Source organism: Fusarium oxysporum, chromosome 8 (assembly GCF_000149955.1).
Source record: "Fusarium oxysporum f. sp. lycopersici 4287 chromosome 8, whole genome shotgun sequence".
NCBI classification, from domain to species: Eukaryota; Fungi; Ascomycota; class Sordariomycetes; order Hypocreales; family Nectriaceae; genus Fusarium; species Fusarium oxysporum.
Window position 1 is genome coordinate 3,885,591 of NC_030993.1, and position 16,049 is coordinate 3,901,639.

Genomic DNA, 16,049 nt, shown 5'->3' on the forward strand with positions numbered 1-16,049 from the left:
TCGTGGTATGGATTTGAACCCTGGGCGTGGAGTTGTTCTACTACTGTACGTATAAAGTTAAGGCGTTAAAATATAGCTATACAATTTGGAGGAGTACTGACGCCTCCTGGCATGTTCAGAGGTGCCGATGTTATAAAGAATTCCCATCTCTGCTCTTCTTGACAAATGCGGCTAAGACCCTCAAGATCAAATAGTTCGCCAACTGGCATACCCCATCCTGCAATCAGATATTCATGCATAAATAAACCCTTGACCAAAGCATTCTCTCCTCGCTTATAAGACGGCTGCGGAGGGTACACTTCAAAGGAAATAGCATCACTTGCCACAGCTGAAAAGCCTTCATTCCAGATCCATTTCAACATCTCTTCAGTGCCTTCAACTCCAGCATGTTGCGGGTTTGAGCTTTGCGCATAAGCCAGCTTGTCAGCTGCCGTCATCTGTAGATCCCACTCCCTAACAACTCCAATTCTAACGAACAGGATATCTCCGCGGAGGAACTTGACGCCTTGTTCTTCCGCGACGTCAAGTAGTACATGAAGCGGGATAGAATGGTCTGAGAATGTCGTGTAAGATATTGAATGACGTCGAGCGTATTCAGCATAGTCCAGCAGAACACCACGACCGCAAATACCCTCTTTGGCCCAATGCTGAATGCCTATACGAGTATTGTTTCTGTCTTGTATCTCACCCGACGTCATTCCTCCATAGAAGAGGCGGCGGTTTGGGTCTGAGGGAGTTGGAGCTGGGGCAGAAAAATGGCGGAGCCCGTCCCATTGAGACGACTGTTGAGGGTTGAAGATATAAACATCATCATATGCGGCGCCGTTTAAAAGCGAGACAATATGATGCTGGGCTGGAGCTCGATTGAAGTTGGCAATGTCCAGCTTGGTCAGCTCCCAGTTTAAAGAGGTACGGCGACCTGTCTTGATGCATGTTGATGCCGCGTTGGCTACCACTTCTGGTGTGAGCAGTACGAGACGGCCGAGACCTTCTTCCCTAGACCCTGGCTTGCCGGTCCAGACTCTTTTTGGGTCCGGCAGACTATCATAGTCTTGATGGTGTATTGAGGCTTTGCTAGTCGTGATCATAGAGCCCATGATGGGAGATTTGGAAGAGTCTAGGGATAATGAAAAAGAGAATTTAGGTGTCCCGCTTAAGGAACGAACTGGACTTTCTTCACTTTTACAGAGCACGCATTCCCCTTTCAACAGCTAGAATTGAATCCACTAAACCAGAAGAGTGTAGCTTGGGAAGCATGATGCGGAGAAGGAGTCGACCCCGTGGGGTCAGGTGCCATTTACCGACCTTAGCCTGGCCACCTGAACCGGAGCGTGCCACTGCGGGGTCGACAAGAGACCACGCCCTCACATCGACCAGGAAACAGTGATGTAGTGCCGAGATTATCTCATCTTGTCCCAGGGAACTGGTCATTGGGTCATGCAGGACGAAGGGGAGCTGTCAGTCTTGGTCACCGCTCTGGTTTTAGTCATTTACTGCAAATATGACACAGAAATAATAAAGTAATAGATAGGTGAATTATGTTAACGACTATTCAACTGTCAGATTGCTCTGTCGCTATCCTGGGCTCCTTGTGTCCTAGCACTACATCATAGCCTTGCTTTTAGCTGCTGAATCCTCCATATGGGTAATATCCAGCTTTCCAATAAACTCGTCAAGCTCTTTGCGCTGCTCGGCCGGAACATCGTTGACGTGAACGGCAACGTCATCACCGAAACGGGCAGAGATCTCCTCAAGTGACAGCTTAGCAGTCTCGGGAAAGTACAGGTACACAATTGGTATGAAGAAGATGCACCAAATAATGATGACCAGGTAATACTTCCAGCCGATGTTCACGAACCCAATTGGGGCTGTTTGAAGCAGAATGATGGTGCTCGTGAACTGGCCGAACAGAGAGAAGCCCATGCCGATAGGGCGAATCTCGGTTGGGAAGATCTCTGCAACGTAAATATACATGGTCGTATCACAAAAGGTTCTGGAAATACTGTCAGTCTACAAAAGCTCGCAGGTCAGGCCGGAGGACTTACCCTTGGAACGCCAGGTATAGAAAAACAAAGAAGACGCCTGCTGCATTACCTGCCTTATTGGCAGTCCCGGAAAACTCGGAGATGCAGGCAGCAAGTCCGCTCGTGGTAATCAAGCAGCCGAACAAGCCGGTCATAAACATCCATCGGCGTGAATTAATTCTGTCGTGAAGCCAGGCGCCGAGCGGATTGTAGATGATGCCAGCGGTCGTAAGCCATAAGGCCGAAAGGAGCAGAGGCATAGACCCAGTTTGACCGAGGTTGGTGTAAAGAATGACCGAGTAGTTGTTCTGACAGTATTAGACTTTGAAACAAGTGAAGAGTAATAAGCATCAACTTACGATAATTAGTGGTCCGGCGAACTCGGCGCCCCATTGTGTCAGGAAGCCTATTGCCAACCGTTTTCGGTAACTCTTCTTCTTGATGACTGCCTTGAGAGGTCCACAACCCAGTGCCTTGAGCTTGGCGGAGTCCAAAGCGAGTTGTTCCTTGATCTGGTAGATCTCCTCTCGAGCGACTAGATCATCTGGATCGTCCGGTGACTTTCGCAAGTTACGAACAACGGTCCATGCCTCTTCGACCCGGCCCTTCTGCAACAGCCATCGTGTAGACTCCGGGATCCAGAAAGACGTTGCCAGAAGGACAGTGGGAGCTAGACATTGCATGCACAGCGGAAATCTCCAAGCGAAGCCTGGCATGCTTGCCGTTGCAAAGTAGCAGGCATACCCGAGCCAGCCGGAGAGCATGTAGCCAAAGACAAGAAATATGGCGTGGTGTCCTACAAGCCATCCGCGTTTGTCGTGGGGTGCGAGCTCTCCCATGTACATTGGGCAGACCGTGACGAGGATTCCGATGCCGATGCCAGCCAAGATTCGGCCAGCTTGGAACATGCTGTAGTACCAAGTCAGTTTGCTGAACCTCACCATACAGAGCTGTAGCAGCCATGCGAGCAAATAGACAAGACTCACCTAAGATTTGCTGCACCGCCCTGCAATGCTCCTCCCAGCAACGCAAAGGCTCCACCAATCTGGATAGATCTCTTCCTACCCAGCGCAGTAGCAGCCCACATGACAAAAAGCGTGCCAATGGCGCCGCCCGCGCTATAGATTCCATTTGCGGTCGAGATGGCTTCAGTCGTCTTGGTGCCATAGCCAGGCTCACCTTGCTGGGGCAAGTCGAAGAAGTTGTACCATCCTGGCTGTCCGATTGTGCTGCCAATGACGGAAGAGCAGTAGCCGTATGTCTGGACAAAATGAGCATAATGCAGCTGGATGTGAATAGCTATCAGGGCAACTTACCAGGGAGCCAAAGGCCACCGCGACAGTGACCAGCCTGTTGTAAGCAGTTGTGTGCTTACCCATTGCTAGCGGTTCGACACCAGAATGCTGGGGGTATTGTAACTAGCAAATTGAAGATGCTGTTGCTTAGATATGGGTTCTTCGTGCTGGGACAGTTTGGCAAGGTAGTTGTCAGTTTATCCCTTGACAACGGCTTCTTATAAATGAATGACTCTCTAGCAATTACCGGTCTGGCTATCGTGTGAAGAATGTCATTCATTCACCCCGTTACCCCGGATTTCAGGAGTTCGATGGTCCACTTTCCCCACAAAACAAACAATGTAGCAGCGGGGCAACTCCGAAGTGGCTGGCAAGTCTTCGGAGCGTGCCACTTTCTGGGGAACTTGATTTAACCTTCGGTAATGTTTGTGCCAAAGCGGGCAAAGGTGGCGTTGTAACCAAAGGAATCCCATGTCATTTCCCTTTGCTAGAATCGTTATTTGGCAAGTCTCTTTGTGAAGGCTCCTTGTGACCAGCAACTCAGTCGCTATAGGAGGAACTACATGCCACGTGGGACATCAGGTCTTAACCACGACTCCTCAATCTCGCTGACAGGTAAAATCATGAAGTGACCATGCCTGCCCACGTTAAGTTGATTTTCGTTGTCTTTCTGCAGACGACGTTGACAAAGAGGTTCCTAGCAATGCGTAACACATTTCTTATATCCAGCATTGTTCTCATCTTCTGACTAGGTAATGCACAATGGGAAAGAGAAAAAGTCTAATAGAGTACCTGAGAAAACTTAAAAGATTCACTTATTAAACAAACGAAACAATAATGGGTTCTGAATGGCGTCTTTGAGATACTTTTAATCTGCTGTTTAGGCTGCCCCAGGGTAGCGAGATAGGACAAGAGTCCCGATAAGAGAAATTATTGATTGATAGGTGATAAGCGATAAGTGATAAGTGATAGGCGATAAGCCTGTTCACCGCCCGTAAAATAATCCGGCGAAACGCGGTGGGGTCCCGATCATGTGTTTTGTCGTGATCCAGCTTGACTAAGCGACACTGACTCTGTTTTAGGTTTAGTTCCATTACTGATAAGCCGTTGCGTAACTCTCAGGCACGGAGCTACGGGCCCGGAGCCGTATCCCGTATTGTTTGTTCCATGTATATGCCGAGAATGCTCCGTCATGGCTTGGTATTTATATAAACAGAGCAGAGAAGTTGTCATTGAACGTTTCCTTTCTATTTCTGTCCTTGCAATTATACCAAATTCGCTAAAAGTAAACTGCATACCCTGAAATGACAAGCAGAAGGATGTTTTACTAACCTATCTGTGCAGTGTCTAACAAGATCGTTCCTCTTACCATTATCAAGGGCGCCGGCCATGAGCACATCCCTATTCCCGATGGCGAGTGCGCTATTATTGCCGACTTCCACTCTATCCAGAGTCAGCGCAACGACTCTGCTCATTATCTGACCACGGGTTTCTATAAGGTCGTTCCTGGACCTACACGATATGGATCCTATGACTACGAGGAGACCAAATACGTCCTCAGCGGTCAAATCGACGTGACTGTAAATATCTCTCTCCGTGGGTTTGCAAGTACATGATACTAATTACGGACAGGATGAGGCTACCGGTATCACTCACCATCTCGTTGCTGGAGACTGGGCCTTCTTCCACGTTGGTTCCAAAGCTCAGGTTAGTTCTCTTCCTCCCATAGCTTTGTTAACAATAACTGATCTGTATTTAGTTCTCCACCAAGTCGCATGGTGTTGCTTTCTATGCTGTTACTCGGCCTGCAAACGACACTCCTCACATTAACCTCAAGGGTCGTGAGGAGAGCACTTCCAAGTTGTAAAAGTTCAAAGATATCATAGTCTGTTAATAGAAATTAATGAATGATTATGTCATAATGCTACATGATAAGCGTAGCAACCAGAGGCCAGCCTGCGTCGAGCTTTTATTGTCCAGTGCTCAATCCTCAACTGTTTCAATCGTTCCTATCTTGCATGAGTATGATCTGAGACTATTTCACCGGCTTACGGCCATATACCGAGATACTAACAATGATTAGCTAACATAGAATGATAGAGAAAAGATCCAGACTCACATTGGCCAGTATGCATGAATCCGAGGATCATTGAGTTCTTTCCTGGCTTGAGCGATGAAAACAGTGACCTCTTCCTTCGACCATCCCAAGGCCCGCGTAAGCGGAGCTATCGCCACCGCCTCGAGAAAGAAATTCGCATTCTCGTTATTCCATACGCCTAATTCCTTATGCTTCTTGTCTTTTGGCCATCGGTTCGTTGGCCACTTGAACTTTGCTTCCGTTACCTCTTCAAAGCCAACCTTGGTGAGAACGTCCTTTATGTTACCTGGGTCGAAGTATGGCCTTCCCAATTTGACGGATGCATCGTATATAAGCTGAGCCCATTGCCATAGATTGTGCTGCGGCGTCAAGGTGTTGTCGTCAGATTTAGTAAAGACATCGATCTCCTGTAGCTCTACATAGCCACCTGGTTCCAGGTTCCTAACGCGAGTCAGCTTTGTCGGTTGAAGGGATGAATATGTGAAAAGCAGTACTCAAAGATCTTGGTAGCATAGCTTTCCCAGTCCGCGACACTAGAGTTCATCATTCGACTGTGGATGTAATCAAACTTTGAAGAGTATTGCCACTCCTCTTCAATATCGTCAATAATAAATCGGACATTTGGAGGGACACTGATACTGTTAGCTGGGTCAACAAAAGGGGCATAAACATACATACAAGCTAGGTTGGATGGGTGAGAGATCGACTCCAATGACCTGAAAAACATTAATCGGTAACCATCAAGAAACAATTGACTAACGAACCTCAGCACCTGGATGGTCGTCTGCATAGTCCATGACCCAGATTCCAGTGCCCGTGCCTACATCCAGAACATGCTGGACATTGGCTTCTGGCTTGCACGGTGGGGCGAAGCCGAGTCTATCATCAAAGGTTCGAAGGAACAGAGCATGTTGTAAATCTACATTCATTAGCAAGGATGCCTATCAGGTTTAGTGGTTTACATACCGAGTCTCTCGTTCTCTTCCTCGTCATTTGGAACATTGTATTCTGTGTGATCAGCAACTGTCAACTCCACTATTCACGGTACTCACTGCCATCTTTGTAACCGTGGTAGGTTCTCCCATTTTCCTGACGGTACTGAAGAATGGAACTGCTTATACTTTGTGTCGATGACTCCACTTCCTAAGGTAAAGAAGGCAGTATGTCAGCCTGTATCTTTGTTTAAGAGCAGTTGGTTTGAGAGACTGTACGTGCCTCGTCATGTCCAGAGTCGTGGTCTTCAAGGACCTTGAAATTGTATTTTGTCAAAGAATGCAATCAATGATGATATCAGATGCTTACATTCTCACTCTCGTCGGCAACGAGCGGCTGATTGTCTGCGGCTGACATTGTGGACTTGTGAAGTCAATCCAAGGATGCCTCAAACGTCAAATAACAGTATGAGAGGAGAAATAGAAGAGGAGAAAATCCGGGATCCGAAATGGAGTGACATGAGTTTTGAGTTTATAAAACAGCCAGGGTTGCTGGTCTGATTCGTAACCAGGTTGACACGTCAAGTTCGGTAGCCAACCTGAGTGGAGTCTCATGGGGCAAGGTTACATTTCACGCAACTTTACCAATAGCATAGCAAGATGTTGCATGGTATGACACTTGTTTGGCGGTAAAATGCTACGCTATGGCAACCCGCAAAATCTGAGTATGATATACTGTCTACCCTGTTACAATGGGTTTCTGGTTTATGAACGCTACTTTACATAGAAAAGTCAATCAGAGCCCAATTGATGCTGCTCCCATTTTCTCCAAACTCTTGTGCTCCAGCAAGAAGTTCATTGATCCAACCGGTCTCATTGATCGGAGACGAAAACAGGGTCAGACCTGGAAAGTCCCATTCGAAGACAAACTGATCTGGGACAAAAGACTCAAGTTCATTGTCGCAATTCCTCTCTTGGGTCAGAGGAAAAGATGGTTGTCCTCCTCCAGAGCCTCCTCCGTCTTGACCTAACCAGCGCTTATACTTCTGTATACTTGTCTTTAGAAGTTGGAGGTAGAGTGAACTGGTATTTGATCGAGTGTCGTCTTTGTGTCCTGCGGCAGCAACTAGTTCCAGTTCCTGTAGCAAGATGCTAGCCTTTATAACAAGCTCATTGCTAAGACCTTGTGTCGGCAACTTCTCCGCTTCAGGGAGCAAAGCGGAAAGCTTGAGCAGAAGAAGGCAACAGAAAGTATTCTTGGCCCAGACAAAGTCCATTGCATACCGGATGCTCTTGAGATATATCCTTGGTTCTTGGATGATGATATCAAGATGTTGCTGAAGCGAAGCTTTGGTCATCGATAAGATGTTCTTCTGGATGGGCGACATAACGTTGACGTTCTCCACGCCTGCAGCCCTCACCGCACGGCAAAGAGCCATGTTATCAGCCCAGCAGCGCTGAACAGACAGGTTAGGCACAAACCAAGGCATCGAGTCATGATGCGGCTGCGAGATACGTATCCAGTCCTGGAACCAGACATCGATGTCAAGTTTGGCATCTTTCACAAGATCGAGAATCTCTTCGTCACTCAGATGGGCGCCCTGGGGCAAGGATGCATATATCTTTGCACGAAGAACGTTGAGCTCGACTTGAGCAAAGAGATAATGATCCATCCCGGTAGCGAGAGGACTTTGCAGGAGGACTCTGCATCTGCGTGAAGCACCTCGAAACTTGAAGGTTGGCATTCCACCAGCATCCACGTGCAGGATGTAGCTCATCACCAGCAAATGCAGCCAGACTCTAGTTTTGCGCATGTGTGTAGTGTTGTCGTTGTAGGTAGCTTGGTCACCGTTATCGATCTGCATTTCGCCCAAGACTGATTCCGCAATGAGTGTATCGTATGCTTCGGGGAACCCAAAATCCAAGGCCATGCGCGTCGCGATTGCAATCAGAAGTGCCCTTTCTCCTGCATAGCAAGCTTGAACGAGGATTGCCTGTACAGTCTCAAGACTTCCCATCAACGGATTGGCGATAGCGGCATTGAGCATGCGTTGAGTCTGAAGTGCAAGAGCTCGCCATCTCGAGCTCGTGCCGTTGAGTACACGGCATCCGACTGAGCATATTGTGATGTAAAGCAAAGCACTGTTGTTGCGAATGCTTTGGATCGAGTCATAACGTTGGTCAAAGACAGGAACGTAGCGGTCACAGCCAGAGAAGAACGCATTAAAGTACAGCTGAGCCTCTTCGTCCTTCATCTCAATCCCAAGTTCGGCAGTTGCTGGAGCCACTGAATCAGTCTCGAACGCTGATTTTGATCTGCCGTGTGCTCTTGTTAGGTATATAGCGGTTTCTGGTGAGCTCGTGCTGGTCGATGCCACTGGTTGCGCAGAGACTCTGGCTGGTGCAGATGCATATACGCCATGAACCGGAATGTCTGTACGATTCGTTGTCATGAATGGCGGCTGATCCTCTGCTGAGTAGGTAGTAGGTGAGCATTCCATCATAGGTGCCGGAGTTGATTGCAGGCGTGATTTGAGAAACTCGATCTCTCTCTGGAGCGCTTCAATCTTTCTGAAACGACTCGATTAGTGACGTTGTCTTAAGCGGTGACAAGGGAGCCAGACAGTTCATGGTCCTCTTTTGGTCTCTCGACAAAGTGGCATGTCTTTTGAAGCTGACAACACCTGTGTTGCCTATCAGCGCTGTGAGTCCATAGCCTTCCACATAATATACACACCGAGAACATGGCCGCGAGCCATTGCACTTCACCTAATCAAGATGTAAGCTGCGTACGTCCAGAGACGTACTTGAATGCCTACTGACTTTGCTCTGGCGACAAGCTATGCATGCTTTCTTAAAAACGTGTGTTAGCTACTTTATACATGCACGCAATAACTTGACGTCGAAGTTCGCTCGTCTCAGGGGCAAGGCGGCTATACCGGTAATCTTTTCTTACGGATACGTGAGGATGGAGCCGTTTGTGAAGTTCCCCCTTCTGAAGGTTGATGAATTTGTGACATGCTGATCTCGATTCATCTTAATATATAAGCCTAAAGTGATATTGAATGCCGAAACGCGTTTCTCATGATGCTCGTTCTCTGTCTGGCGAATCATGTTTGCGCGGGGAAATCCAGAACCGAAGTCTTGTCTTGACGCCTCAGGCAGGAATATCATTTCTCAGCTGCTGATAGGTCTGAGGGACAGGCATGTGGAGCTCGGTGTCTTTAATTCTCAATATGACATTATGAGCTGGATCTCACTTTGATCTTGTTTAAATATAAATAAAAACTAGCACTATGTCTCTGGAGTACTGGAAAAATAAAACTGGCTCAAAAGCTCCGGGGCCCAGTCGGGCTATATGATCATCAGAAATAATGCCGTTGCTGGCTGTCGGAGTGGACTTTTTACCCCGTGGGGATTCTCGGCAACGAAATCGGACTTTTTGGTGTTTTCTCCGACTCGAGCGTGAGGGGTTTAGCACTGAACTGGTCACGAGGTAGCGCAGAACCGGACTTGGGCAGAATTCTCCGGCGATGGCGTCGGACAAAATGAGGCAGACCCGATCTTGGCTTCTTTTCGGTAGATATTGGTTGTAAATGAGGCGATACTTGCATCCCGAACCCGGCAATGAATGCATGTTGCGTAAAGTTAAAAGAGGAGCATTCCCTCCTCTATTATCCTCCTTCAATCGTTAACTATTGAGTTTGCACATCAGAGCTCGATTATTATTTCATCATGCCTCAACGTGAACGCATTCCTTCATCGTGGACTGTCGAGGCAGCCAGTAAAGACAGCAACCAGCCGTCTGTCCACTTGCGTTGCAACGATGCCACTCTACCGTTCGAGTTCAACTTTGAAGCCGTCCGTCCCAACGTCTTCAGAACCACCTTCACATCCGCTACCCATCCTCTACCGCCTCGCCCCAGCGTCCCTCGTGCTGAGACGAAGCTGGATGGTGCTCAGCTAAAAGTCACATCAACCGACAAAGGCACCAAGATCCAGATCGGTGATGTGATTGCCAATGTCGACTACGCTGGAGAGACACCTCTTCTCTCTGTAGGCTTCGACGGTCAGCCACCGATCCTTCAGGATCTTGATAACAGATCTTATGCCGTCAATGGCGTCGGTGTCGCTCACTACACTCAGTATAACCGCAAGACGTTCCATGTCGGTCTTGGAGAAAAGGCTGCACCAATGGACCTCTCTGGTCGCCGCTTCCAAATATCAGCAACCGACAGCTTTGGATACGACGCCCACCGAACTGACCCTCTGTACAAGAACATCCCCCTCTTGATCAATGCTACACCTCAAGGCTGCGTAGCCATGTTCTCTACCAGCCATACAAGAGGAGAATACTCCATCGGCTCTGAGATGGATGGTATGTGGGGGTTCTACAAGGTCTATCGTCAGGACTTTGGAGGTTTGGAAGAGTACATTATTACCGGAAAGACACTCAAAGAAGTTGTCCAGACTTATGCGGATCTTGCTGGCTATCCTCTTCTTGTACCCCGCTGGGCTTTCGGATACCTCTCTGGCGGCATGAAATACTCCATGCTTGACGATCCCCCTGCTGGCGAAGCTTTGATCGAGTTGGCACACAAGATGAAGGAGCACGACATTCCTTGTTCAGCTTACCAGATGTCATCCGGATATACCGTGGCTGAGCAGCACCCCAAGAACCGACACGTCTTTACCTGGAACCGTCACCGTTTCCCCGATCCCGAGGACTGGATCAAGGAGTTCCATAAGCTGGGCATGCGTTGTATCGCCAACGTCAAGCCATATCTCGTTTCCAGTCATCCCGAGTACCAGAAGCTCAAGGACGCTGGAGGTCTCTTCCTTGATCCTCACACCAAGGAACCAGCTGTCACCAAGCTTTGGAGCGCAGGAGGAGGTGAGAGAGCCAACGGTGGTCATATTGACTTCACTTCCGAGGCCGGCTACAACTGGTGGTATAATGGGATCAAGAAGCTCGCAGAAGAGGGTATTGACTGCATGTGGAACGATAACAACGAGTACACGATCCCCGATGACGAATGGGAGTGCGCTCTCAACGTCAACAAGGATGTACTCGAGGTTCCTGAAGGCCTTGAGAAGCGTCCTCAAGTCGGTCTCTGGGGCCGCAGTCTACATACCGAGCTCAACGGCAAGGCTTCTCACGATGCTCTTCTGGCTGTCAACCCAGACTCGCGTCCTTTCGTTCTTACTCGCAGTGCTACAGCCGGTACTATGCGCTACGCCTGTAGCTCTTGGAGTGGTGACAACACTACCAGCTGGGATAGCATGAGAGGCTCGACTGCTCTCGGTCTCAACGCCGGTCTCTCCCTCATGCAATGCTACGGACATGACATTGGCGGCTTCGAGGGTCCTCAGCCCGACCCTGAGCTTCTTCTTCGATGGGTCCAACTCGGTATCTACTCTCCTCGATTCGCAATCAACTGCTTCAAGACAGGCGAAGACAACTCAATCGGTGATGTCATTGAGCCTTGGATGCATCCATCTATCACCCATCTTGTCCGCAAGACTATCAAGCGTCGCTATGCATTGATTCCTTACATCTACTCTCTGTCTCTTGAGAGTCACCAGACTGCTTCGCCACCACAAAGATGGATCGGTTGGGGCTACGAGTCTGACCCCGAAGTATGGAAGCTGCTCGATGGAGAGAATCAGTACTGGCTTGGTGACTCCATGCTCGTCGGAGGCGTCTTCGAGGCCGGAGCAAGCAAGGTCAAGTTCTATCTCCCCAAGGCATCAGATGACGATGAGGGGTACCTGAACCTGAATGCGCCATACCAGTATCTCGAGGCTGGTCAATGGGTTGACCTTGACGTTGAGTGGCATGGTGCTGGTATTCCCGTACTCGGCAAGGTTGGCCGTGCCGTCGCTGTTGGTCGAGATGTCCAGGTTCTCTCTCCCGGCGAGAAGGAGAACGTCGCAAACCTCCCTCTTGATGACTACCGAGCTGTCGAGATCTTCCCTCCTCAGAAGGCATCTCGTGATGGCAAGTGGCATGAGACAACGTGGTATGAAGATGATGGTACCTCTGTGTCAACCAAAAACAAGATCTCTTCTTACACCATTGCTTACTCGGCTACGGAGTCTGAGATCAAGGTCAAGTTCTCCAAGGATGAAAGCTCTGGCTTCCAAGCACCCTGGAAGTCGCTGGTTATCATCCTGCCCTTTGGAGACTTGAGAACGGTCGTGAGTGAGGATAAGGAAGTTGTTTCCTTGGGTCTGAGTGCAGAGGGCAAAAAGCAATTTGAGCTAAAGTAGATGTTACATGGGTAATGAGACAGTTTGTCGGATAATAAAAGCTAGCGATAGTTGGGCTTTTCTGCTGTATTGGTAGTCTATTTAAATAGTCCTTAAGAGCGAATTCAATTCATGATTTCTGAATGTCTTACGGTCGCGTAAACGCGGTTTGGCGGTATTCCTAGGCATGGATATGGAGCCAACATAAAAGGGTGCAAGAAGTGATTTATATTACAAGGCCTGGGTGGGTGGCTAGCTTGGTATTTCAGAAGAAAATTATTATAAAAGCAAGAGTATTCTGCGCCAATCACTCAACTTAACATGACTCTTCTGCCATAATATTCTTACAGCCACGTACCGATTGTATCCTTAACAGTATCTACAAGCAGTATCTGGACAATACCCATGGTTGCAAGTGTAACTGCACAGTCCCTTGTAACTGTCCCCAAGACCGGAAGCAGGGCAACCCTCACGGCCATTGGAAGCTGGAGGTGATAGAGCTGTTCCATACCTGGTACACTTGCATTGAGCTGGAGGGCAGTAGTTATAGGCACAAGTGAACTTGCAGAGGCCAAGATAGTTACCGCTTTGACCGTCTGCTACAGCACCCTCGATACAAGCCTTTCCGTTTCCTGTGTCAGTCACCGTGGGGGTGTCATTTCCTTGTGTCGGAGAAGCAGGGTTGGTTCCGAGAGAAGGCTTAGCTTGGCAGGTTGTGACGTGCAGACCAACAGTCAAAGACGCGAGACCACTGCTGTCGAGAGGGTCAGAAAAGCCGGCGGCAACGGTACCAACATAGGCATTAAAGTTGTACAAGCCACAGGAGCAGACAGCAGTGATGTCCATAAGAGAGGTATCAGCCAAGACGTTGGTACTGCCACGCTTGAGAGTGAATGTCTGCTTGCCAAGGCTAGCATCGACCTTAATAAGAGTAGCTCCAGCAGGGACCTCTTTCGTAACAGTGTTGCTTCCTGATTTGATGATCACTGTTCCAGCAGACTTAAGCAGACTCACGACGTAGACAGTGTCTTCCATTGATTGCCATCCATCTGGGCGACCCTGGAAATAATTCTCATTGGGCTTAGGTGGCGCTCTACCAGAGGTCGTATCGGTAGCATCGCAGTTGAGACCCTTCAGATTACGGCGATACCAGTAAATGATTTGGTCTTTTTCAATGTACTTGGCCACGCTGGTGTCTTTGTTCTTATATGCGGCGATAAAGGGCTTAGAGAGGTCAAGCCAACCATTGTGAGGCATATCGTTGGACCATTTGGATGCTCCATCGTCGGTGTGTTTGTTTTTGAGGGGTCCGATATAGTGAGACTCGCCATAGTCGTTCCAGGTAAGGATTTCAACCATGGGGAAACCCTTTTGAATAACCTCGTTCCAGCGGTCGAAGATGAGTGAGCCGCTCGGGAAGACCCAGTTCTGATATTGTTATTCTTTTGGCCATTCCTTTTCCATGACAAGAGGGAACTAACCTTGGACCAGTCGACCTCAGGACCATAGTGAGTAAAAAACCAGGGCGAGATAGCTAGTTATGAGTCAGTCACCTGCACTAGTATGTAGAGGAGGGATACTTACGAGCCATGTACTTTTTGTTTCCAAGCCAGTTCGTGTAACTCTTGTCACCATCGGCGACACTGACACTCTTACCATCCTTAGGCGCCTTGTTATTACCATCGTTTGGCCAGCCCATCCAGTTCAGAGCACCATCAATACCGTTCGTAGAACCTCCCCAAGGAGTAAAGTTGGGGACGAAGAAGATATTAGAGCCAGAAGCACTTCTGACAGCATTGGCATCGAGGTTATCTCCTGCAAAACTGGACACAAAAACTCTGTTGTCAATGCGTAGCTGACCTGGGCGGTCGGCATACTTCTTGACCTTTTGACCAACAGCGACTGCATCGCCAACCGACCAGAAATGAAAGTCGAATGAGATGAAAACCTTCATGCCATTACGGTTGGCAGACTCATACGCATAATCGAGCTGTGCATCCGCGTAATCGTCGGTGCCGATGTTGAGGGCAAAGGCGTCAATGCCAGCGGACTTTGCACGCTTCATATCATCGTCATAATCGGCAGAGCTTTGTCTGTTGCCAACAATACCGATCTGATGATGTTAATTGAGCACGGACGTGAGCGGCAGATATGCATACCATGAAGTGAGCGAACACCAGACGATCACTCGAGGAGGCTCTTTCATCAAGCGATCGACTGTCAAGAACAGCACCTTGACAAACCGTAGCAGCGAAGGCTGCAAGGCCAAGGCCTTGGAATAGGCGAGAAACGAGAACCATGGTGAACTATGTTCGACTACCAAACTGTTGGTCGTTGGTTTGTCAATGAACATGAGGGATTAAAGAGCAGAATCTGCTGCTTTTATGTACATTTTTAAACTTAGAAAAACAACCCAGGTTATACGGAATGGGCATGCAGACCGTGCAGGCAAGGAGATTGCAACGCTGTGGGTCAGGAGATCCATAAACGTGCAGTGGGCTGACAGCGTGTTTCATGGATTAATGGTGTGTTTGAAAGATATTAACATACGCTAACCTGCAAGATCGATCCTGTAAGCTACAATGAGGTACATATTAACACGTTAGAGAAATGGCAATATAGCTGTATTTTGTCACTACCTTTGCTCCTAAGGTTCTTTGTCTAAGAGTCGTCAGATAAGTGCCAAGAGGAGTCTCCAGTTCAACCATGTCTATGGGCTGCAACCGAGTATAAATACGAGGATGACAGGGTTCTGAAGGATTCACCAACTCCGCACTGTCGGCCATAATAGGAAATCAGTTACCATTTTGCCCAAATTCACGGCAATCCGGCGTTAGTATTTGGTCACTATACACAAGTTCCCAAGAAATAGTACGTAAGATGCTAGTCAACATGACTAGGGATGCATTAGCCATGAGTCGCAAACGGGTCCCAGTCATCATTCAAAGTATCACTAGGGCCGGAGCAGGTAACCTTGAGAAACAAGGTATTAATCGCTTATCCGCCAAGGCGAAACCATAGGGACGTAAACTGAAGAAACCTTCATCGCCAGCAGCACTCACGAGGCCCAGCCACGCCAACAAGACAAAGAAAATCGGGGCTACCGTTATAAACTTCCAAGTCGAAGACATCAGCCTATAGCGTCGGTTGGCTGATGTTGGCATTGAATCTCTTATAGGCATAGAGTTGAAGTCGTGTGATCAACCTTGCCCTCAAGGTGGATACCGATCGAGGAGAATTGCTTCTAACACCAGTGACGATCGACTCGCTGAAATTTATCGCTCGCCTGGCGCTAGCAACGGGCTTAATCGAGGGTAAGCTGTCGGATGGAGAGAATCCGAGGAAGGTGTTTTGTCTAGTGCGGACCAAGAGAATGCTCTTGTTACATCTCGATTGATCACTGCACTCATTGTTGAGGCCTCTAAACAGCTTGGCTGTTGGTTGAGTC

The 16,049-nt window shown here is 48.5% G+C and overlaps 7 protein-coding genes across 10 annotated transcripts; 2 read left to right on the plus strand and 5 right to left on the minus strand.

Moving 5' to 3' along the window:
* Positions 1–65: 65 nt before the first annotated feature.
* On the minus strand, positions 66–1,097 carry FOXG_22143 (uncharacterized protein; the record flags this gene model as incomplete). The annotated part of the gene is made up of 1 exon (XM_018402541.1): positions 66–1,097. The coding sequence occupies one exon, from the start codon at positions 1,095–1,097 to the stop codon at positions 66–68; it is 1,032 nt and encodes a 343-aa protein (XP_018256245.1).
* Positions 1,098–1,602: 505 nt separating this feature from the next.
* Positions 1,603–3,403, minus strand: FOXG_15825 (uncharacterized protein; the record flags this gene model as incomplete). Its single annotated transcript, XM_018395937.1, has 5 exons — positions 1,603–1,993; positions 2,046–2,332; positions 2,384–2,933; positions 3,011–3,285; positions 3,341–3,403. The coding sequence occupies 5 exons, from the start codon at positions 3,401–3,403 to the stop codon at positions 1,603–1,605; spliced, it is 1,566 nt and encodes a 521-aa protein (XP_018256246.1).
* A 1,051-nt stretch (positions 3,404–4,454) lies between these two features.
* On the plus strand, positions 4,455–5,199 carry FOXG_15826 (uncharacterized protein). Its single transcript, XM_018395938.1, has 4 exons — positions 4,455–4,604; positions 4,664–4,899; positions 4,952–5,026; positions 5,079–5,199. Coding segments are annotated over exons 1-4 (420 nt in total). The 5' UTR covers positions 4,455–4,603; the 3' UTR covers positions 5,187–5,199.
* Positions 5,190–6,831, minus strand: FOXG_15827 (uncharacterized protein). 2 transcript variants are annotated; one of them, XM_018395939.1, is made up of 9 exons: positions 6,720–6,831; positions 6,633–6,665; positions 6,470–6,560; positions 6,384–6,425; positions 6,182–6,336; positions 6,096–6,133; positions 5,912–6,049; positions 5,439–5,858; positions 5,190–5,388 (listed from the first exon to the last, which is right to left on the minus strand). In XM_018395939.1, exons 1-9 carry the CDS (start codon positions 6,765–6,767, stop codon positions 5,355–5,357), a joined length of 999 nt encoding a protein of 332 aa, XP_018256248.1. In that variant the 5' UTR covers positions 6,768–6,831; the 3' UTR covers positions 5,190–5,354. The 2 variants fall into 2 exon arrangements, with proteins under 2 accessions (XP_018256248.1, XP_018256249.1); XM_018395940.1 differs by lacking the exon at positions 6,633–6,665 and having other exon boundaries at positions 6,720–6,816.
* A 202-nt stretch (positions 6,832–7,033) lies between these two features.
* FOXG_15828 (uncharacterized protein) lies at positions 7,034–9,450 on the minus strand. Of its 3 annotated transcripts, XM_018395941.1 has the most exons (5): positions 9,289–9,440; positions 9,173–9,202; positions 9,087–9,118; positions 8,974–9,033; positions 7,034–8,920 (listed from the first exon to the last, which is right to left on the minus strand). In XM_018395941.1, exons 1-5 carry the CDS (start codon positions 9,367–9,369, stop codon positions 7,129–7,131), a joined length of 1,995 nt encoding a protein of 664 aa, XP_018256250.1. In that variant the 5' UTR covers positions 9,370–9,440; the 3' UTR covers positions 7,034–7,128. The 3 variants fall into 3 exon arrangements, with proteins under 3 accessions (XP_018256250.1, XP_018256251.1, XP_018256252.1); XM_018395942.1 differs by having other exon boundaries at positions 7,034–9,033; positions 9,173–9,450; XM_018395943.1 differs by having other exon boundaries at positions 7,034–9,033; positions 9,087–9,202.
* Positions 9,451–9,917: 467 nt separating this feature from the next.
* FOXG_15829 (alpha-glucosidase) lies at positions 9,918–12,745 on the plus strand. Its single transcript, XM_018395944.1, has one exon. The coding sequence runs from the start codon at positions 10,085–10,087 to the stop codon at positions 12,620–12,622; it is 2,538 nt and encodes an 845-aa protein (XP_018256253.1). The 5' UTR covers positions 9,918–10,084; the 3' UTR covers positions 12,623–12,745.
* Positions 12,746–12,838: 93 nt separating this feature from the next.
* On the minus strand, positions 12,839–14,969 carry FOXG_15830 (murein transglycosylase). Its single transcript, XM_018395945.1, has 4 exons — positions 14,761–14,969; positions 14,186–14,714; positions 14,083–14,135; positions 12,839–14,029 (listed from the first exon to the last, which is right to left on the minus strand). The coding sequence occupies exons 1-4, from the start codon at positions 14,899–14,901 to the stop codon at positions 12,971–12,973; spliced, it is 1,782 nt and encodes a 593-aa protein (XP_018256254.1). The 5' UTR covers positions 14,902–14,969; the 3' UTR covers positions 12,839–12,970.
* Positions 14,970–16,049: the final 1,080 nt, after the last annotated feature.